We start from the raw sequence: 22,914 nt of genomic DNA on the forward strand, positions 1-22,914 counted from the left end.
AAAAAATTTTTGGCAGCTTTTCTTTTTCTCTTTCAGTGTACAAGTCCAGAGATATTTCTCATTGGTTCAAGATTCTTTGCCAGTCTACATGTTTGGAGTATTTGACTCTTAGTACTGCTCTTTGTACATTCTGCAAGTGTACAAAGATTGGGTGAAACACCCGAACGTTTCGTCTGCAGCTTTCGTCATGGCAACAGTATGAGCTTTCTTGACGTTCCTTCCATCTTTTTCTCTCTTATTCACTTGTCTTCTGTTTCTGTACCAGTGGTGTTATTACTTTTGTCTTGGCTGTTTCTGAATAGGCTTCTTATGTCTCGTATCATTCAGCCTTGGTGGAGACATTGCTGTTGGTGTTAAGTGTTGACATGATGTCGGTCCCATTTCACAAGTTGTCTTCGTCATTTTTTCACCTCTGAGCTCGTGCTCTTCCCGAGCTGTATTGGTCTTTGAGCAAGGTTTTGGTTTTTCTCACCTCTCCTTGATTTTTTGGTTTCCCCCCTTCAATCTGGGAGTGTTTCTTCAGTGCTTTAATTTTGTTGTCCGTTGTTATCCAGTTGTCAAGGGGTTCTGGAGCATCAAGCTCTCCTCTGGAACTGAGTGGGAGTTTTGCTCTTTTGGTTCTGGGGGTCATTATCCTCATTTACAGCTTTCTCCTTCATCTCTGGGGAAGAACAAGATGGTTGGTTTCTTGAGGATTGATACCTTGTTGGTTTGACCAGCAGTGCTGGGCACCTTCCTTCAGTGGCATTCGGAGTACCACTGAAGGATTGTGAAAAATCAATTGTGACTGGATTGTGAAAAACATGGTTGTCTCGGTCTATTTTTCAGAAGCTTCTGTCCATATTATATTGAGAAATGCCTGCGAATGTACAATTTCCAAAAGACAAGGTTCCCTAAATTTAAGAATATTTTATAATATTAGGTATTAAAATTATGGGTATGATTTTATTCACTTGGATCATTGGAGCCTCAAACCTAGGACCACAAATGTGAAGGCCTACCAAATGTACTAATTATTACCCATCTTATTATGATTTACAATTTATGACTAGGACAAAGATCACCTTAATACAGTACCTCCATATTCAGTAGTGCCCCAGGGAAAGCTTAAAGTTCCAACTATGGTAGATACCAACTAAATGTTACTTCTGTTACCCTTCCTTATTGTGGGTACTTACAGCACAGTTGGTAGGACTATGGGCTTCTGCTCTTGTGGTTCTGGATTCGAGGCTCTGATGGGACAAGTGAATGAAATGTCATTACCCAGGTTATTGTTGTTTGCAATTTATAGGTATAATGTTATGTTCTATTAAAAATATAACAATACTCTATACTGTATATATATATATGTATTAGATTAAATACTGTATTGAAATTAGTGCACCAGATTGTTCACCAATGATTTCTCTATTGTGTGCTAGTCAAAATAAAGATTTCAGTGTGTTTTCTGCTATTTTTTTTTTTTTATAAAAATCAGTGTTGAAAATGGATTTGCACACTACTGTACTTTCACAAAGTGCTTAAAAGTTATAATGAAAAATAGTCTCCTGGTAAGGTAAGCAAGATGCATGCATTTCATTGCAGTAGTTGTAGGCCCTCTTGAAGCAGGAAAAATTAAAAAAAAAATTGTTTGCCTGGAGTTTGCTGAGGTCCTGATGGATCGATTGAAATCCCCCATGCAATGAATTGACTTCGAGTTTTCTCACCATACCACCATTACATTCCTTCCTACCCCACTGATGACTATTTTGATCATACATTAACAGGTTTATTGTGGATGTCCAAAATTGTATACAGTATTTAGAATAATGAGCTCGTCTTTGTTTAAAGATATTTTATTTGTTTATTGCAATTATATTTTTTATAATGTCAATCTTGATTGCATATCATAGATGCTGTATCTTGGACGAGAATATCCCCTGGGATATGACTACTTCAGGGAAAAGCTGAAGAAGGCTTTCCTCAAGAACAAGGATGTAACTGACCCAGAGCAACTGAAGATAATGATCGGACGAGGAGAGTTTGTGATCAAGGAAATCGAGGCATTATACATGCTACGTAAGTACAGAACATTGAAAAGAAGATATTATGACAATGAGCATGATAACAGAGCCAACAAGGATGCACAGTAGCTGTTAAAGAAATAATACAGTATTTACAAATGCCAATTATATAGAAAAGTGAAGTTGTATTAGTCCATACAGCAATAACAGTGAATTGAAGACTCGATTTATCAAGATGCACTCAGATATGATTCATTTTATGAATTGCAGTATTTGTAAATAAATATTTTTATGCTACCCAGTCTCAATACCATCTACCAGTATATCTTATAAATGCTGTAGTGGTAATACCTGTATTGTGTTCAATACAGTATTAATGATATCATATTATCAACCATTTGAAATGGTTCCAGTCTTGTTTCTGTAAAATCTCGGTGAAAAAATATATTTATATTATTTGCAATGTAATAGTTACAATTACATGAACGAGTCCTCATTCATTGCAGAGTAATTATAGTAGTATTGTATATACAATAAGGTATTTCATATTATAAGCAACAAATTCAAAAATGACGTTTTGTTGATTATGCTCATTCCCTTATTCCAATTGATATGGAAAAGACGTTTGCCAAATTTGAGGAAGATTGGGTAATATTTAGACATTGCACAATCTTCACACTTTTTAAATTTTACTCCAGTTCATATAAAGTATAATAATAATATATATTATGATTATATATGCTAAGGAAACAAGATGCCAATTAATATTTTTATTATAAAATACATCCAACAAAACTAATAAAAAAAGCTGAAATTTAACATAACATTCATGTTAAAGCTTTTGTTCACTTGGTGATGGCTCTTCTGTGGTAGCAAATGATCCTCGCCAGTAAAAAAGGTTCTGCTGTTTATCCCTGACTAGTTGAATTTTTTTTTATCATAGCCATGCCCCTTTTCTGCCATGTCATTTACTATTTTAAGGGCAGTGATGGAGCTGCTTAGTGCATTGCTGTAGTATTCCCCCCATTCTCCAACCCTGAACAAATTAAAGATTGTATAGAGGGTGTAGAAATTGCTCGGGGCTTTCCCTTAAAGACTAGATTTTCCCTCTAAACATTTAAATTCTGTCTTCCATTCTGGCTTCTCCATATTCTGGAACATCTATTCCTTTTCTGTCATTGTTAACATTTATTTTTGATAAATACCAAAGGTGTCTCTTAGCTGCCTTCAAAACACATTCCTTGACATCTCTTAACTAGATAACGGTTCAAAAGTTAAATCATGTGCACGTCACTCTTTGGTGCCCATCAACTCGGTTATCTCATGCTAAAAGCAGACATATACAAGCCTGACAAATGCGCTGCGTTTCTCGTTTCTTCATTTCTCGATCATTTAACTCCAGCAGTTAATTGAATAGGACAATCTTAAATGCATATATGGCCTTTGCCATCCCCCTCACTTGATGGAGGGATCCTGGAGCCTTGAATTTGAATTTGCTTTCAGACCACCCTCCAAGAAAGAAGAGGGACAGATGTAAAAAATTCTTTGTAATCTTCTCATGAAGGGTTTGGGATCTTTCTTTCAAGGCTTTTTGATGGTAAGTCAACCATTTTCACACACTGGTCTTCTAGAAACCTTTGAACAGGCTCTTCATTCAACATGGCTGTACAGTATATTACTGTACTTCTTATCGACTATATCCCAACTTTTTTGACCTTACAAAATTTAAAGAAGTATTGAACCCCTAAATATTATTCAATGTCTAATATTTGACATATGGGTCAGTCAGATGAATAAAACCAAGGGAATGAGCAAAGTGATATGAAAATAGGAATTTTATTAAATTGAAATGCCCTAATGCAGCATACCTGTACTGCATTTTATAGTACAGTACTTGAAACTTCATCTTGAAAATTGTAAAAATATCTAAATATTTTAATTGACTGCAGATATTGCATCACAGAATGACTATAGATTTTTACACAAGTTAATTTGTTATAAATAATAATGGTCATCTTAACCAACTTTAGAATTGTCTTTAAATGCAAAATCTTCTGGAACTGGAAAATTCTGTATTTAAGCAACATTTAAACAAAATTTGCCTGCTATGTTATGATGCTTGTATTTGTCAGCTCTTCAGCATTCTTCATGTACTTAGCAACAAGTCAAAGAGTATCTCTATTCTTAGTGCAACCTGTTTAACACTTTCGCGCTATCTGGACGCGCCGGCGCGTTCGGTTTCGTCTAACGTAAACGCATAGTGGACATAAAGTTATGTCAACTTTTAAAATATTTGTATAAAATTCAATTTTTATCCGATTTACTTTGGGTTTGTTTCAAACTGCGCGCCATGAGGCTCTCTTTCTCACCACTAGGCTTCATGGTACAATAAGTTCATGAAAGGTGTGGATAACTTCGATCAAATGGTATTTTGTCCCAAACGGGTTGCAGGTGGGTGACTTTAGCCGTTTATACTGGTAATTCTTCCCCTATATCATGTATTATATGCATATGTCTGTTTAGGGAATTTTATTCCGATCAATATACAACCAAAAATAACTGTGTGCAACAAGTATAAACTTGACAAACATAACAAAAGTAAAAATATTTCGTGTGTGTTTGACGCTCACTGATATGTTCCAGCGTTGTTTTATATTTGTCGTTATTCTAACTTACGCTTTGTTGATATTTTTTACCTATGGGCACATAGAACATTCTATTGCGAACACATTGACATAAAAATGAATGACGTACATAAAAAATTAATGTCATGAGAGTGAAATAAGTATAAACTTTCAAAGCGCCGTGCGTCGTCCCGTCACCGATACCGGAAAACAATTTCACCACTTCCCACACTCTTGCGGGCGGGCTGCATCATTATTCTACGCTTATATTCATATCACCGTGTTGGGAATTTCATTGCGAGTCTATTGATACCAAAATTAACGCTGTAGAACAAGTGTGGAGGTGATTACAATCCCAAGAGTAAAAACATTTTGTTGCTGATGGGCGCTCACGGCGAGTCATCTACGTAGTTATTTATTTGGTGCTGCTATCCCTATATGTTTCGTGACTTATTTTACTGATGTTCTTCTAGAGAATTTTATTGCGAACACGTTGGTACCAAAATGAAATACGTAGCATGAGAACTAAGGTCAGAAGAGTAAAAAGAGTATACACATTTTTGTTTTTACGCTTAAGCGATAAAAACGCAGCGCGCACATTCGGTTGGCTGAGTGACCTTTGCGGAGAGCGCGAAAGTGTTAATGAAGGGGCTGACAACAGACGGGTAGCTTTAACTGTTGCATTGTGTGGCTCCTAAGTTATATGAGCACCACGATAAAATAATTTACAAGCTGACTGTAGTGTGTCTAGTAAGTCTCATGACATAATAGCTTTCCTTTGTTTAAGCCTGGCATAAGGTCTTCACATCTGCTAACTATTTTCATGGATTATCCTACAAGAGCATGGCTGTGAATGAGTGTTTTGGCTATCAGTCATGTGCCAAAACCCATTACTTTAGCACAAGAGTTAGGGGTAAAATACTCATACCTATTATTTTCTTAAAGCTGTACATACAGTAATGTTGCTTTTGTAGGTTTAAGAACAGTACTGTATATTGTTTTACTTGTACTGGCATAATTCTGCTTGTTTGCAGTGCAGAATGTTACTTGTTTATTAAAAATGTACATTTTCCTGAAGCCTGTTAATCCTGAATGATAATAAATTTGTGTGCGAGATGTAATATGGTTATAGAGTACGGTATATTGATACAAATTTTTACAGTACAGTATTACAAAATCCAGACATTGGAGATGTGATAAAGAGGTGTTGATGTATAGGTTTCCAATTGGCAGGGGCAGGAAAACTGTTAAGACTTATCAAGGTCACCCTAAGCCATTGACTGACTTTCCTCTGGATGTGTCAAACAACACTTGCCTTTCTCTCGGGTACATACTTACTGCTAGATGAACAGACATCAGGTAAAAGTAAGTACACAACACGTACAGAAAGTTATTGGGTATAAGATAGCAATAAAAACCAGTAAAAATATATATAGTACCAATAAGAATGGAAGGATAACTGTATTGTATAGAGGTACTCAAGTCTGTCTTGTACCCTTAACTCTATTTCCATTTCATTGCATATAAGCCATTGAATTATAACTGTGTTCTTCCTGAGACATAGCTAGGACCTTTAGTACTCTTTGTGTTGCAGGATATTCAAGTCTTCCAGCTTGGTTCTTTTTGATAATTACTGTCTCCAGGGATATACAGTACAGTTTTAAGAAAGATTAATTTTCAGTTATGCTTATTGATTGTATACACGGCTCACATTTGTTCTTTCAGACCTCCAGTAAACAGACTATATCTTGGGAAAAACATTGCGGGCACCCCTCCTGGGTGTGAAAACCTTGGTATTGAGAGCAACCACAGGTAGCACATGATGCAGCAGCTCACAGCAACACCATGCAGTTTGTGCCCACACATCACTTAATAATGATGAAATAAATAAGTGCAATGTTAGTGTCATAGTGTCTTGACTGTGATAGACTATGTACAAGGTTCAGATATGGGTGAACACAATGCTGGTTATGATGATCACAGTGCAAGGCAGACATCCACACCACAGCAGCCGTTTCGTGCATCTATGCATCATAAAAATGAAACCTCGTGTTTCGTTTGAAAATAAACTAGTGGAAAATGATTCATATTAATGATTTAGTGACCAAAATTTTGACGATAATAGCAGTGTTGTGGCTAGAGTTAGCAATGTGGATTGGGAAACATTTTGCCGAGTAAGGTAGCATTGTCAGCTGAATAGCATGTGGCACTATGCTGTGCATGTATTCCATTACCACACATAATAATAGTATATACCAGTAGTATAGTGTGATAACAGCAAAAAAATATTTTTTTGTTCAAATTAATCATGCACCTCCTTGTAGAAATGTCCAGATTTTCATGATTGTGTCTTCAGTTCCTAGTGTCCTTTCAGGTCATTTGTCAATTAGAATCCTTGGCAAATCTTATACCTTCGATATTGCTCTCGTGTGCTTTTGTTCTCGTTTCAGCATCCTAAGTGATATTTTGTGCCTTTTGAATATCTAGCTACACAAGTCTCCCTTAACATAGTGCCTTATTTTGATAATTACTATAGTGTTCTAAGGATACAGTGTGCACATATTAGAGACAAACATATTTAAGCATTCCGACGTTTCACATTTTATTATACTGTACAGTGGAACCTCAGTTTTCGTATGCCTGTTTTCATATTTTTTGGGTCTTTTACTCGATTTCTTTGAAAAATTCATTTGGTACTCATTGGTTGCCTCGGTTTTCGGAGCTTGTTTATACACATACGGGTCCACCGAGCATGTGGCACTTCAGTTTACCAGTGTCTCCCGCCTAATGATGATTGTGTTTGAATTCTTTGTGAAGAACTTCATTGTTCCTCCCCTCCCCTACCCCTTCCTCACTGTCTTCCATATGCCAACAAGTCCTCAATAAAGGTAAGGTACCTAAGTCTTATTCTGTATAAAATATATTTTTTAGTCAATATATTTTGGGGTGTGGAATGGATTAATTTGATTTACATTATTTCTTACGGGAAAATTCGTTTCGGTTATCTTACTTTCGTTTTCGTGCCGTCTTTGGGAACGGATTAAATACGAAAACTGAGGTACCACTGTACAGTACTGTATATGGGGGAGGAGGGGAGGGGAGGGGGGATGAATACTGACACCGGAAGTTTGAGAGAAGTATTTTCCAATGAAAGAGAAGGTAGTCAATACAGTCTGATGAGTTCAAGGGAAAACATCAGTAGGAGGTGGGAGATGAAGAATGCCCTCAGTCCCCATCTGACTAAGGAAAGAGAGATCATGAAGGGAAACATTAGTAAAAAGAGAATAAACAAAGACAGCATCTTACAGGGTGGAGTGGGGGGGGGGGTGCAATTTTTCAATTAAGTTCTGAGTGATGAAGGTGGGCAGGAAAAAACTTGCCAAGATAAACAGTATTTTGCCAAGCCAGAAGGCAAGAGGACAGCCAACAGAGCCTCTTGTTTTCAATACTAGTAACACTATTGTGCTGTGTCTTCCTGCATATCTGAAAAAAAATCTCGCAAATACCCTTCGTCCTCTTGATGTAAAAATGGCTTTTCAACAAACCCACTTCGTAGTGATCTAGTTCACACTGCTGTTTCCAGTGCTGCTGGTGTCTACTCTTATTTTGTTTGTCGTGTCCTCTCATATACTTCGGTGAAAATGAAAAACAACACTTGTGTTCATCAAGTCTACAGACACAAAGAATGTTCTCTTCTGTCATGTTAGGGATTCACCCTTCAGCTTTGTCCTCTCTAGCCTCTCTCCTTTGTCTTATGCTACTAGGTTTTTTCTCTTCACCATTTGGCCTCTTATGGCTTTCCTTTAGTTTTCCTTCCTGTTTTTCTAACCCTTTTCTTTATATCATTTCCTATTCTTCTTTCACCTGATTCTCTTATTCTTACCTCCTGTTCTTATTACTCTCATCTTTCAAATCTTATTATTTTTTTTCATCTTACTCTTATCTTTTTCCTTCTCTTACATGCTCCTCACATTCTCACCCCTATTTATTTCTATTACACAACTTGATAATGGTCCAGGACGAACCAAAATATCAATTTTTCATTTTCTGACGAGTGGTTTTGCATATCTGCCCCAAGGAGATGTGTGATAATACGGAGTAAGGACTTTAGACAACCCGTCCTCGACTCTAGTCCATTATATCCAGTAGTCGACCCCACAGACGCATTCATAAACTTTAACATGCTTTTCATTCAAAGTGAGAATTTTCTCAAATATAAATTAATATTATAATAGTATATTGTGCATATGTAGGCATAGGTTAGGTGTTTAGGTTCTGTTGGCAATTATTTATATTTGTAATACATGGGTGAAGCATTTACAGTGTTGTGGTTCGAACAAAATTCGTCAGTGTAGCACTTGTTCCGGAAGTGTACGAACGAAATCAGTCGAGTCATGTGAAAACTGTTTTTCATTCATAAACAGGGTTTGGCGGGTGCATGGAATCACTTTTGGGTCTTTGTTTGGAGGACGGGCTGCTTTAGAGCATTCAGTCTGGAAGCAAGACATGGGGTGACCAAGACAGGCGGGTGTCAGAGGCTCAAACCAAGACTTTTGCAGCGTCTTTATTCTCAAAGAGACAACACGCCATCAGGCAAGTTATTTCTCTTGCATTTTAGGGCCTTGTAATTCTGTCGCCCTCTTTTATCATCTTCCTTCCAATTAGCTGGTTTGTACGAATAAAATGAACAATTTACTATAATATTACCTTTAATTTTCCTGTAGATGAAAAGTTATTAGGTAAACTATTCACCGTTTCCTATCATTGAACTGCACAAAACACTGATATATTTATAATAAGTATCTCAAGTACGGCACTGGTCATATAAGCTATAGTCAAAGCAGGTCAAGATTAGAGAGTCGAGCAGATCAACAAAATTAAGCATTACCTAGTATAAAACACGATTATACTAGTCATCAGCCATCCACTGAGCAAATATGAGATTCACTGCTGCTTGTACATCTCCATTTGTGGCTTGTAAAGCTTGACGACTAAGATCTTCATCAGGGATGCCCATCTCTCTCATGAGCTGTAAAGACTCATCAAGATTGGGAATCTGGATGCTGGCAGACGGAGGACCTGATGAGGACGAAGATGAAGACGGACCCGAGGCCTAAAAAAATAAAAAGGGAACTTAAAATAAAACTTTCAAAGTTTTGTCAAGTGTAATGGAAGAAAAATTATAAAAAGATTAGAAAATAATTCATATAACTAATTGCAATACTGAAAATATTTTGGATACACACAGGCAGCAAAGCATGAAATCTGTTATGGATACCAAGATGACCCGCTGCAAATCTCTAATCTTCACTAAATTACTAGAGCCCTTTCCAGATTTTCATGTGTTCTAGATTTTAAATAATGTCTAATTTTCCAACTGTAAATTATAATTAACTATTTTGCATATTTAAATAAGGATTGTATTATAAAATCACTATACAGTATAATAACAAATATATTATCTTTTCATTGTACAGCCACTGGTAGTAAAATATGGTATAATGAAAAGGATTTTCATCTGATGCTGAAACAGTATGTACAATGCTTTAAAACTTATTCTTTTCTTTGGAATACATATGAAATTAAAAATAATCTTCAGGGAGTAATTAAGCTAAACCATAGCAATTTGGATGATAATGTTAATTGTCAGATGATCTTGACCTGCCACTAGCACTGAGGTACAGTATTTTCAACATTTAAATTTGACAAATTGAGTGATCCGCAATAGTTGAAGGTCCTGTTTCTGAATCTCTAACCTTCATTTCAAGCCATTATGTACAATCAAATTTTAAATATTCTCATACCTCTTTCATATATCACTGAAAAGCACCTCAGAATGTCCAGATCACAAGTGTTGATATATTTAGGGGAAAACAAAAATAGAAATGCTAGGATAATGCAGGGTCAGCTTGCATTTACACACACACACACGGAAAACATAGCACATGTGAGGGCATAATACAGACTAACTAGGACAAAAACTATAGGTACACTATTGATGTATATGGCAGCAAATTCTTCAAGTTAATATAAATCATCTAAGCTGTAGCTTGGCTAAATAAGTATTGGGGGTTTGGTTTCTGAGCCCCTAATGTGCCTCTAACCTTTTCACCAGATTATTTCGCTCATTTATTATGCACCCCATACCAATGACACACGTGCATTGATATGCAAGCACTAATCAACCCTTATAAAATGTTTACGCTATTGGAAAATTGTCATTTAACTAACCCGACTTGCAGAGGCAGCCAATGCATTCTGCAGAGCATTGCTGAACATTTCATGGGTGATAGGTCCTGGGGCTGCAGGGGCACCAGCTGATGGAGCTGGAGTATTAAAAGGTGTGGTGGTAACAGCAGATGGGGTTGTGGGAATACTGCGGGGGGCACTGGAAGGAAGTCTATTACTGCTGCCATTGGTGCTATTACCTGTTTAGAGAAAATAATTGTCCAAAACACTGTTCAAAATAACTCTTGATTATGATGACCAAACCACACACTAGAAGGTGAAGAGACGATGACGTTTCGGTCCGTCCTGGACCATTATCACTGTACATACTCAAATGTTCTAAACTTTCTAACAAACGTGACCTAAAATAAGCCCACCCATCCTTCTTCTCTTTCTTACGTTTCCATTCTTACTCCTATTATTACCTCCCTACACCCTTTATTACACCTATCCCTTCCGTATGTTACGCCTTGCTCTTACCTTCCTCTAAGTTTTCCTCCTCACCTCTCTCTCTCTCTTGCCTTACTTATGCCCTTGCCTCTCTCATCTCATCACAATCGACTTGATAATGGTCCAGGAAAGACCGAAATGTCGTTGTCGCATCTTCTAGTGTGTGGTTTGGTCAACATTTCTTTAGCCACGTTATTGTGACTCATCTGCAACTCTTGATTATGTTAATTTTTAAAATTACATTACAATACTGTATTTAAAGAAAAATATATTTACAGTACAGTATGTATAAAACATCTTGAAATGTTACTTTCTTAATTCTTCAATAACTTATTTTAATCTTGTTGTTCTTAATTTATATTCCTCAGTGCAACACCACTAACCTGTGGCACTGGCAAGAGCTGCAGCAAGCTGAGCTGGTGTAATTGGCTGAAAAGGTATCGAGCCGCTAGCTCGACTTCCACCAGCCGAGTCTCCAGACTGTAAAATAATATAGCAATGACAATATTGCACGGTACTTAAAATTAAAGTTTCATTAAGATTAACTGTTGTTACTAAGAAATTAAAAATCAAATTGACTATAGGCTTCAATTACAAAAAATAGTTCAAGTTACATTTCAGACATTTATCATGCACAGCTTAACCGTTGCACTGCGCCCGTTTTTGGCAAAAACTTCATCGTGCTATTGTTAAGACCATATTTTTGTTAGTTTTTATAAATGTTAAAAGTTATTGTCAAAATATTTCCAAACTTAACTATTTTCATTTCAAAATACAGTGATGAAAACATTAAAATAATGTTTTGTATAGACTAATTAAAAAAAAGGACAACTCTCAAAACAACATTTGTTGGCCGGCACAGTTGAGGGCGTTAATACAGTATAGTATACTCATTCAAATTTATTCAGCTTCTTGATCCATTTGATCAGCAAATGATCCATTTATTTTTTTATTTATTTTTTTAACCCAACACTGATCACCTGATAGTGGATGAACTAACTCAAAATTGAGCACAAAGTATAGACTTCTATTAAACATTTTGCAATTTAAAAATGAGGAATTGGAACAGGCTGCACTTCACCTGATTTCTCGCTTTCCTAAGAAAATGTTACTCAGCCTTGAGGATGAATAGATTTAGTTTAAAGAATATGTGAAACTAAATTTAACTGCAGCTGATACTGAAACAATGTAGTTTTGAACTGCTTATGTTTCAACAAATTGGCTCAAAAACCTCATCTTTTCAAATCTATATATTTCTCCACAAATGTGCCTATGCCTGATGGTATCCAACTACAGTGGGAAGACATAATTTTCTGCTCTAAAACAATCCAAGATCTACCCGAGGTCAAGAATGAAAGATGGCAAGTTGAAATGCTCTGACAATGTAGATCACAGAAGAGTATTTCCCCAGACTTAAATGGCCAGGAAATTATTCATGAATTAGCAAGTCAAAAATGTCAGCAATTTAAATTTAGGATTTAGTTGTTTTTTATTATTACAGTATTATTATTATTTCTACTTCTGTAGAAAAATTAAAAAATTATTTTTAGACATTTTTGATGGGTCTCTGGGACTTTGGCCTATGTAACCTAAATGGTTATCTGCTGGTGGCCTGTGGTGGTGGTACTGTTTTCCAATAGCTATCATAGTGATGGTTTTTTGAGCTTGGTGGTGGCTATAGTTGTTTTGATTGTAGTGCTTGTGTAAGTGATTATGGGTATGGTGGTTATGATTATTGTAAGGCTTATAGTTATTTTAGTATAATTGTTATGGTGGTGTTTATAGGATTGATTGTGGTGCCTGTGGTAGCCATTATGATCGTAGTAGTGGTGGTGTTTATGATTGAAACTGATGGTGGTGATGATTGTGGTAATGACTTCGCAGTGTGGTTGTGGTAGGGACAATTGTGGTTCTGGGTGATAACAGCGGAAGTATTTGGAGATGATGGTGTTTGAGGTGGTGGATGTGGCAGTTTTGATGGTGACTGTGGTGGATGACAAATTATACCTGAGGTTATAGTGATTATAGTGTGGTTATGTATATTTGGTTGAGGCAGTGGTTGAAGTGCTGAATAACATTGGTTGCAGATACAGTATAGTTATTAAGTGGTTGTTGTGGTTGTAGCAGCAATTTCCATTGTAGTGGTGGTCATAGAAGATATTATTTATTATTATGTAGCATTTGAACAGTGGCTTTGAGTGGTTAACAGGTTGTGGGGTGGCAGTGGTGTGTAATGGAGGAGTGTGGCAGAGGGTGGGAGTGTGTGGCGTATGGCAATCGATGATGAAATCATGTTATTATAGCAACCAGAAAATTATAGCTACCAGAAAATATTGAAACTGAACAGTGGGACTCCATCCCTGGACTCATCCAACCACTTGGGCTTGACGGTAGAGCAAGAGTCTCCCCTCCTGTAGGTTGGCATTCAATCCCTGACCATCCAAATGGTTGGGCACCATTCCTTCCCTTGTCCCATCCCAAATCTATATCCTAGTCCTTTCCAAGTGTTTAATAGTAGTAATGATTTCTCCTTCCCTTTCCCAACTAACTTTCAGTCAGGTAGCACTGACTTAGGAGTTTGGAAGGCACCCACAGGCCATGATGAACTAAAATGATTATAAAATACACACAAAATAGTGACCTTCCTTGCATATCTAAGTGTGGTGGTGTGCATGCATGTGACTTAACATGTATTAACTGTGTACATGAATATCCAGTATGTGTGTGCATGTACATAAATATATGTACTTTTATTGAGTATTTATCAGAATATTACATGTTTCATAGAAAATGTTCCATAAAAGCCATCTTGGTTAATGCATAGCTCACCTGTTCCGCATCCATCTCATCATCATCAGAGAGTGCGTCCATGGAGTAGGAGACGTGGTGGGAGCGACGAGGGGATGTGGTTTCATTCGTCATTAAAGAAGCTACGTACTGCGCGACTCTTCCCACAGCTGGCTGAGCATCAACAACGCTGCAAGAATCATCATCCAATTATTCATCCCATTCATTATCTTCAAACTATTATATGGAAAGAAGATTATTTTTGAGTTGCACATTATCCCTATTGAACTTCAGGTGCAGCACATGAAAGGAGATAGAATAATACCTTGTCGCATTTATTTGTTAAACATATTATATACAAAACCCAAGAGAAGATAACAAAATCTACAGTTCAGTTATAACATATGTTCAGCAAGATAAAATGAACTGAGACTTTCATATAACAAACACTTATCTATTCACTATACTCAAAATTATAAAATGATCTTTCATCATCCTTGACACATGTACGTACTTGCATACACAGTTTTTTGTCAATCTATTATGTTTGTCATTGTTCTGGTATAGAGGCCTGCCTCTTCCTCCTAGTATCAAATTAACTCACTTCACCACTATCATCATTCAATTGTTCAACATGTCCAAACCATCTCAGTGTACTCTCCTCACTCTTGCAATTTATATATATATATATATATACTGTATATAAAAAAAATCCACACCTACCTATATTAGTATTTAAAATTTTGAACATACAGTACTATACAAACATCTGGCAATATCTATTCCTATCTTTACTTACTTTTAATCAAGGCTTTCACTGCACCATCCACTTTTCTTCCCTGACCAATCATACGCTAAATACACTGGTTTACAAAATGTTTATACTTTGTCACAATGTGACAAATAATATAATTTAATGTCACATATGGAGAAATATGATCTTTACCGTATTTTTCATGCTGAATTCAAATATATTATTAGTTTATTGTATTATGCAAATTTTGTGTGACACAGGTTAATTTTGATTAAATCATATATTTATATATATTACAAATATATTATAAACTATAAATTAACTAAAGGGTGATTTCTGATGACTTCCTGGTTTATTTTGCTTGTATGACATCTAAAACTAGAGCTCCACCTGCCCTGGTATAATTTTTCCTAGCTTGGAATGTCTTGAAGAAAACGCTCACCGTAATCGGGCCTGACAGTGCCCAGATTTTCCAGAAAGAAATCCAAAAGTCAATCCAAGAAATGGATTTTTAGTTACATATTACATCCCAAACCTTCATACGAGCTCTATTTTATACTATTATTGATAATATACTAGAAATAATGCTTTGAATTATGATGAAAAGTTTAATTTTAGAACATATTATTCACCTGGTATCATTGACCTCTATTCCTATTTTCTATCACCACATCTTATGCTCTTGTGGCAATTGAGAAGGGTGATCAGGATGCCCAACCTCTATTTATTTAAGAGCCCATTTTTGAGTCACATCCTTTCATGTATGGAGGGGCTTTCACTTTTTCTTTGGCAATCACTTCTTGGCTGGATTGAATAATCTCTTTCCACTAACACCCAAAGCACAATAATTCCCAGCAGAGATCCTTCAAAATTCCATGCTCTACTTGAAGGAGTAACTAAATATTACAATTCAGAATAGAAGCATTTTATATTAACTCCTGTAGTTTTAATAGCTTACGTGCTTAAATTGTCGGGATTTGTAAGACCCATAAATAGCTCTGGATCTTGCAACATGGCGAGAGCTGTAGGTTCGCTTCGGGCAATAGGACAAGAGGATAATATCTTCTCTACCATCTCTGGGCCACGAAGTTTCTGAAAATGGAAAAACACAATCTAACTAAATTTATATATGGATAAAATTTATTGTTCACAAAGGATAACTTCTGACTCATCTCATGGCACTTTGATTCTGTGGTCACCATGGTGGAACTTGCACAATTAAGTGTTAATTTAATATTTTAGAGGATCCTATTTTACAGCAGTCCTAAAAAAAAAAAAAAAAAAATCACCTCACCTGGATAAAATCTCGAAAATTTGGGCTTGTTGCAACATTTCTGAGGGACACCAGTAACGTCTGAACCTCTGGAAGACTCAGCGGTACTGCTGTTGGCGTAGATTCCTCTTTAAACAATAAAATGTCACTTAGAATACACATTATAAAAGTATTAATACTGTAATGTTAAATGTACATAGAGTTATGCATATGTGGAAAAATGATCTTAAAACATAGTGCTGAACTTACATTCTATTTTCAAAATATTGAAGGTCTTTTGTGATGAAGAACACGAACTTATAATATGGATCTCATTTAGTACAGCCATGTGTGGCTGTCTGATACAACATATGACAAATGAAAATACAAAGCAGCAATAATCAATAAAGAACTTCACTGCCTACACAGAACGACCACTTGTCCCAGTACAGACAAAGCCTGCTCATACCGGTAAAAATATATTTCTACGTCACTTCATGTGGCAAAACCTGTGACTATATTTAACAAACAACACCTACATTATGTCTAAAATGTGCAAATGTACCAAGAGTGCTGTTAGAAATGCACGTTTTCTGAACTGTCACTCCAGAAGTCATCTTCAAGAATGGTGTCTTCCATGATGATCAAGATAATTCACCACTCTTTACACATCGGAAACAGTTCCTTTCTTGAGGTTACCTTGAGATGATTTCGGGGCTTAGTGTCGCCGCGGCCCGGTCCCCGACCAGGCCTCCTATTTATTACACTCCCCCCCAGGAAGCAGCCCGTAGCAGCTGTCTAACTCCCAGGTACCTATTTACTACTAGGTAACAGGGGCATCAGGGTGAAAGAAACTCTGCCCATTTGTTTCTGCCTCCACCAGGGATCGAACCCGGAACCTCAGGACTACGAATCCGAAGCACTGTCCACCCAGCTGTTAGGCGCCCTTACAATAATGGGTCCTTTACGTCCTTTACAATAGTGACAGTACAACCCGACTTTGACTAAAGACTTTGGGATAGAATGAATATCTGTCCATTTGAGCCTATCCAGTTTCCCTGGACAAAGTGCGGGGGTTTTCTTTAGTTAAATTCTGTCATCTGGTATGTTCTATACAATATCTAAAGACAAGACATCTCCCTCATGGGAGCTCTACAGTATGAAATGGCTCCGGTAGAAGTTTCCTCAGGAGCCTCTATCACCCCACAAACCTTTCACTTTTTCAGCTCCCTTATCTGTCTCTCCCCTTCCCCACATTTTTTTCATATATATTGTTCTACTCTTCCCTTCCAAGACATCAATCATACCTCTACACATGAAACATTTATTTATCACTTTTATTGAGAAGGGTGTACAAGCTTATCAGGCTTCTATATGTCCTGACAGGGAGCAATATACTACCTCAGGGGTTCTTTCTGAATTCCCATACAAATAGTCTTTCTTTTCATTATATTATTTGCCTCTCCTATCACTTATTTCATTATTCAATCAAATATTACCATGTGACTACATGCTCCTGATTGGATAAAATGGCCATGTGACTCCACTCTCAAAGCTCCTAAAATGTTTCAGGATCTGCTATTTTAATACATATATGAACAAAGGAAATACAGCACCCGTATTGATTACTGTATTTACAGTCATATAAAATTGCCCTAATACTAACCTAAATTATTACATTATTACACAAGATGGCTCTACAACAGTTTTTATATGAGAGTAGCAAAATAAAGAGATCAGAAATATGGCTTTGACTTTAATGAAAAACTTCTTTCAGAATGGATCATTCTGCTGCTCTTCCAAGCGAGCAAAATATGCTCAAGTAATGTTTAATCAACATAGCATCAATGTCATCAATGTGTTTCAATGTTACCTTGGCATTAGTTACCCAGGAGGTTGCTCCTTCTATTACTGCCCCTTTCCCTAGGTTATGCTCATGTGGAGGTCCATTGAGTCAGGTGGTGCCTGAAGTGACCTGGGTGATGGGAGGGGGTGGGCGCTAAAGTGGTGTGTGCAATTACCTAAGTGTAGTTATAGGATGAGAGCTACGCTTGTGGTGTCCCGTCTTCCCAGCACTCTTTGTCATATAACACTTTGATATTACTGACATTTTTGGCTTCCACCACCTTCTCACCTAACTTGTTTCATCCATCTACCACTCTGTTTGCGAAAGTGAATTTTCTCAAACGGTATTTCTTTGGCAGCTTTGCTTAGTTAGTTTAAATCTATGACTTCTTGTTCTTGAAGTTCTAGGTCTCAGGAATTCTTCCCTATTAATTTTATTGATTCCAGTTACTATTTTGTACATAGTGATCATGTCGCCTCTTTCTTCTATCTTCTAGTTTTAACATATTTAATGCCTCTAACCTCTCCTCATAGCTCATGTCCTTCAGTTCTGGGAGCCATTTAGTTGCATGTGTTTGCACCTTTTCCAGTTTGTTGATGTGCTTCTTAAGATATGGGCACCATACAACCACTGCATATTCCAGCTTTGGTCTAACAAAAGTCGTGAACAATTTCTTTAGTATTTCGCCATCCATGTATTTAAAAGCAATTCCAAAGTTAGAAAATAAAGCATAGGCTCCTCGCACGATGTTCCTTATGTGGTCCTCGGGTGATAATTTTCTGTCTATCTCTATTTGTGTATTTACTATTTGTGCCTGCAGAATTGAGCTATTAGCTCTTGGACCCCACCTTTGTAACCAATTTATTTTTCCTCTATTATGGCTACTACATATATTTCTAACACACGTGCACATGCACACATCCCAGGAAGTAGCCCGTAGCAGCTGTCTCCCAGGTACCAATTTACTGCTAGGTGAACAGAGGTATCAGGGTGAAAGAGAGACTGCCCATTTGTTTCTGCCTCTGCCGGGGATCGAACCCGAGCCCTAAATACTACGAGCCCCGAGTGCTGTCCACTCGGCTGCGAAATCCCTGTGTGTGTTTGTGTGTGCTAGTGGCATTTGGAGTAGATTTCCAAACGGGTCAACTGATAGTTGAGTCAACATTATATACTATAAATATACTTCAAGTTACTGTATTGAAAACAAACTTAATGACATTTGACTTACCACACTTAGGCAGGCAGTGAATCATAGTTCCTGATGTTATTCCTGCATCCTTAAGAGTATCAGAGCCTTTAAGAACCACACCGCAGTGGACTAACTCTGCAAAGATATAATAAACTTAATTTCATATACACAAGAGATAGTTCATTATTTTTTTTAAAGATAATGCCCTGACCATACTTAACTGGGCCAACAAAAGCATGTTACAGTATACTGAAAATAAAGATCAAGCCATAAAACTTTCTCCAAAACCTTTTCTTTCTGTAAAGAATCACTGATATTTTTACTAACACAAAACTAAACTAACAATATGATTATAAAAATATAGCCATCAATTTTCCAGCATCCAAATCTTATCCTTTTGTCAAATATTTTCTATGAAATTTTGTGGGAACCCAATTCAATAGATATTTAAGGAGATATGAACCCATATCCATTTTCAAAATAAAATTTCTAATGCCACAGTCAAACTCTGACCTCCACTGATTAGTATTTAATTCATACAGTTTTGGGGTTGTACATTAATGCATAATGTTTTTGGTGTTCAGTATGGTGTTGAAGTGTGTCTTACAGCTCTTGTTAAGAGCTTTAAGAACTAAAGTGACCACTGTTGGGAGATTCATTACCTGCAGTTATCTGCCATAAATGATGATACAGCAGCCTCATTCAGGCAATTACAATGTCATGCTGATGAATTTTTTATGATGTTCATAAATAATGTCTAGTTCTCAGTTCTAAACATATTATACTGTATTAGTGTTTTTCTGCCCTTTGAATGTCATACCTAGGTTTAATTCAATTTCAGGTATATTACAGGCTTATCTATATCATGTTGGATAAAATCTATGAGAGATAGTATCCATACAAAGGCGATTCTGAAATCGCTTTTACATCATACAAATATTGACAAACGGCAGTTAGAAAGTGGAAATCGGTACTATTGAATTTGGACAAACCTGAAGTTTTTGTACTAATCTTTAAAAAAAAAATACTTAACCTAACCTAATGTTCCTAGGCCTAATATAGTTCATATATGTGCTATACTAGTACTAGGAATATTTAAATTTGTTTTTTAGGTTAATTTTTTCCTATAAAGTGAATAGTACCAAATTCTACTATCTAATTATTCATTACATCAATATATGTACGATATGTACTGTCACACAAAAGTACCTATCTAAATCTAAATAGTAATAGTACCTCGTAAATCTAAACAGGAGGATGTGTTGCTATATTTACTTAACTGCCTGAAACACTATGCTTGTTAGTAGATTTGTAAGAATGTAGTACAGTACTCAAACACCAGTGTAATGTACTCTCACAATCCAACGTACCTTCTTGTATATAAATAAATAAAATCAATAATAAATAAATAAATGTGTTGGGTAAACTTTGGCAAATCTCTGGCACTATTTTGACTAATCGAGTCATTTCAAACCCGAAACGCTACGTGTGCTAGTGGCGTTACAAGAACGTAAAATCATCATCATTACTATGTACTCTGTTTACCCCCAATGTACCTTCTTGTATATAAATAAATAATAATAATAATAATATTAATTAATCTCGAGTTTGCAGGGAAGTCTGGGGCCCAGAGGAAGGTCACCACCTTCATAATCTATTAAATATACCTCCAGTTTGGAGAGTAGATGCCACAATATCTGTGGCAAACGGCAATTAATCTCCTTAGTACTCAAAAATAACTACTAAAGGTTTGGCTTCGAAAGAACGCAAAATATATAGATATAAACAAATTTGCGACGTCAGTAATGCCACTTGTCAGAAACTACACTTACGTATCTTGTCAGCCGTCGTCTTGCTCTTGCTAGCTGCCTGTTCTCTAATGGTATCTACCGTGTCGCTTAAATTAACATTATTTAGAGTAATTTTCTCTAATTTCGTCGAGTTAACACGGAGCCCCAGATGGACCGTCGCCATCTTTGTTTGGCTACGTCACTTGGTACACTGGACGGTTCGCACCAGGGTTGCCAGCTCCAAATGGCTGTAAGTAGCGAGCTGACGGTCACCAAGTAGCGAATTTCTAATAAGAGTAGCCCAATTTTTGGTTTAGTGACTGATACGGGTTTCAAAGTAAAATATTTTGATATATAGAGTACACTACACGATATTAATTGTTTTATTAATATTATTTCTGCACACACACACACACACACACAGGTTATGAGATTAAGGTTATGATTAACAGGTTATGAGATTAAGGATAGGGGCGGAAGGATTCACTACAAATGACAAGGAAGTGTGTGAGAAATTGAATAAGAAATTCCAGGAGGTCTTCACCTTAGAGCAAGGAGAAATTCCAGAGGTAAGTGAGGGAATAGCTAACCAGGAACCACTGGAAGAGTTTGAGATTACCAGTGGGGAAGTAAGGAAGTGTTTACTAGAGTTGGACGTGACGAAGGCTATAGGCCCAGATGGAATCTCCCCTTGGGTTCTAAAGGAAGGAGCAAGAGAACTGAGCCTACCACTCTCCATAGTGTATAACAAATCACTGGCAACAGGGGAACTGCCAGATATTTGGAAAGCAGCTAACGTAGTCCCGATATACAAGAAAGGGGATAGACAGGAGGCACTGAACTACAGGCCAGTGTCCCTAACCTGCATACCATGCAAGCTGATGGAGAAGATTGTGCGAAAAAAACTAGTGGAGCATCTGGAGCGAAGGAACTTTGTAACACAGCATCAACATGGGTTCAGGGATGGCAGGTCCTGCCTCACAGGGTTACTTGAATTCTACGACCAGGCAACAAAAATAAGGCAAGAAAGAGAAGGGTGGGCAGACTGCATATTTTTGGATTGTCAGAAAGCCTTTGATACAGTGCCACACAAGAGGCTAGTGCGAAAGTTGGAGATGCAGGCTGGAGTGAGATGGAAGGTACTCCGGTGGATAGAGGAGTACCTAAGCAACAGGAGACAACGAGTCTGTGTGAGGGGTGAGGTCTCAGATTGGCGAGACGTCACAAGTGGAGTCCCGCAGGGGTCAGTCCTTGGACCTATACTGTTTCTGGTATATGTAAATGATCTCCCAGAGGGTATAGATTCGTTCCTCTCAATGTTTGCCGACGATGCAAAAATTATGAGGAGGATTGAAACAGAGGATGATAGTAGGAGGCTACAAGATGACCTGGATAGACTGAGTGAATGGTCCAACAAATGGCTGTTGAAGTTCAACCCGAGTAAATGCAAAGTAATGAAACTAGGCAGTGGAAACAGGAGGCCAGGCACAGGATACAGAATAGGAGATGAAGTACTTAATGAAACAGACAGAGAGAAAGATCTAGGAGTTGATATCACACCAAACGTGTCTCCTGAAGCCCACATAAAGAGAATAACGTCTGCGGCATATGCGAGGCTGGCTAACATCAGAACGGCGTTCAGGAACCTGTGTAAGGAATCATTCAGAATCTTGTACACCACATATGTAAGACCAATCCTGGAGTATGCGGCCCCAGCATGGAGCCCGTACCTTGTCAAGCACAAGACGAAGCTGGAAAAAGTCCAAAGGTATGCTACTAGACTAGTCCCAGAACTAAGAGGCATGACTTATGAGGAAAGGCTGCGGGAAATGCACCTTACGACACTGGAAGACAGAAGAGTAAGGGGGGACATGATCACAACCTACAAAATCCTCAGGGGAATCGACCGGGTAAACAAGGATGAACTATTCAACACTGGTGGGACGCGAACAAGGGGACACAGGTGGAAGCTGAGTACCCAAATGAGCCAC

The 22,914-nt window shown here is 37.3% G+C and overlaps 1 protein-coding gene, 1 long non-coding RNA gene and 1 other non-coding gene across 3 annotated transcripts; 2 read left to right on the forward strand and 1 right to left on the reverse strand.

Annotated features, from left to right (window-relative positions):
• Positions 1-1,920: 1,920 nt before the first annotated feature.
• Positions 1,921-9,328, forward strand: LOC123774899 (uncharacterized). The gene is made up of 2 exons (XR_011228026.1): positions 1,921-2,058; positions 9,052-9,328. It is a non-coding gene; the product is annotated as an uncharacterized protein (transcript).
• Positions 2,128-5,699, forward strand: LOC138363094 (uncharacterized). The gene is made up of 2 exons (XR_011228027.1): positions 2,128-4,199; positions 5,265-5,699. It is a non-coding gene; the product is annotated as an uncharacterized lncRNA (long non-coding RNA).
• LOC123774895 (ubiquitin-like protein 7) lies at positions 9,319-21,156 on the reverse strand. Its single transcript, XM_045769590.2, has 8 exons — positions 20,966-21,156; positions 19,173-19,268; positions 16,141-16,247; positions 15,805-15,938; positions 14,135-14,282; positions 11,689-11,785; positions 10,859-11,055; positions 9,319-9,740 (listed from the first exon to the last, which is right to left on the reverse strand). Exons 1-8 carry the CDS (start codon positions 21,105-21,107, stop codon positions 9,537-9,539), a joined length of 1,125 nt encoding a protein of 374 aa, XP_045625546.1. The 5' UTR covers positions 21,108-21,156; the 3' UTR covers positions 9,319-9,536.
• Positions 21,157-22,914: the final 1,758 nt, after the last annotated feature.

Source organism: Procambarus clarkii, chromosome 10, assembly GCF_040958095.1.
Source record: "Procambarus clarkii isolate CNS0578487 chromosome 10, FALCON_Pclarkii_2.0, whole genome shotgun sequence".
Lineage (NCBI taxonomy): Eukaryota > Metazoa > Arthropoda > Malacostraca > Decapoda > Cambaridae > Procambarus > Procambarus clarkii.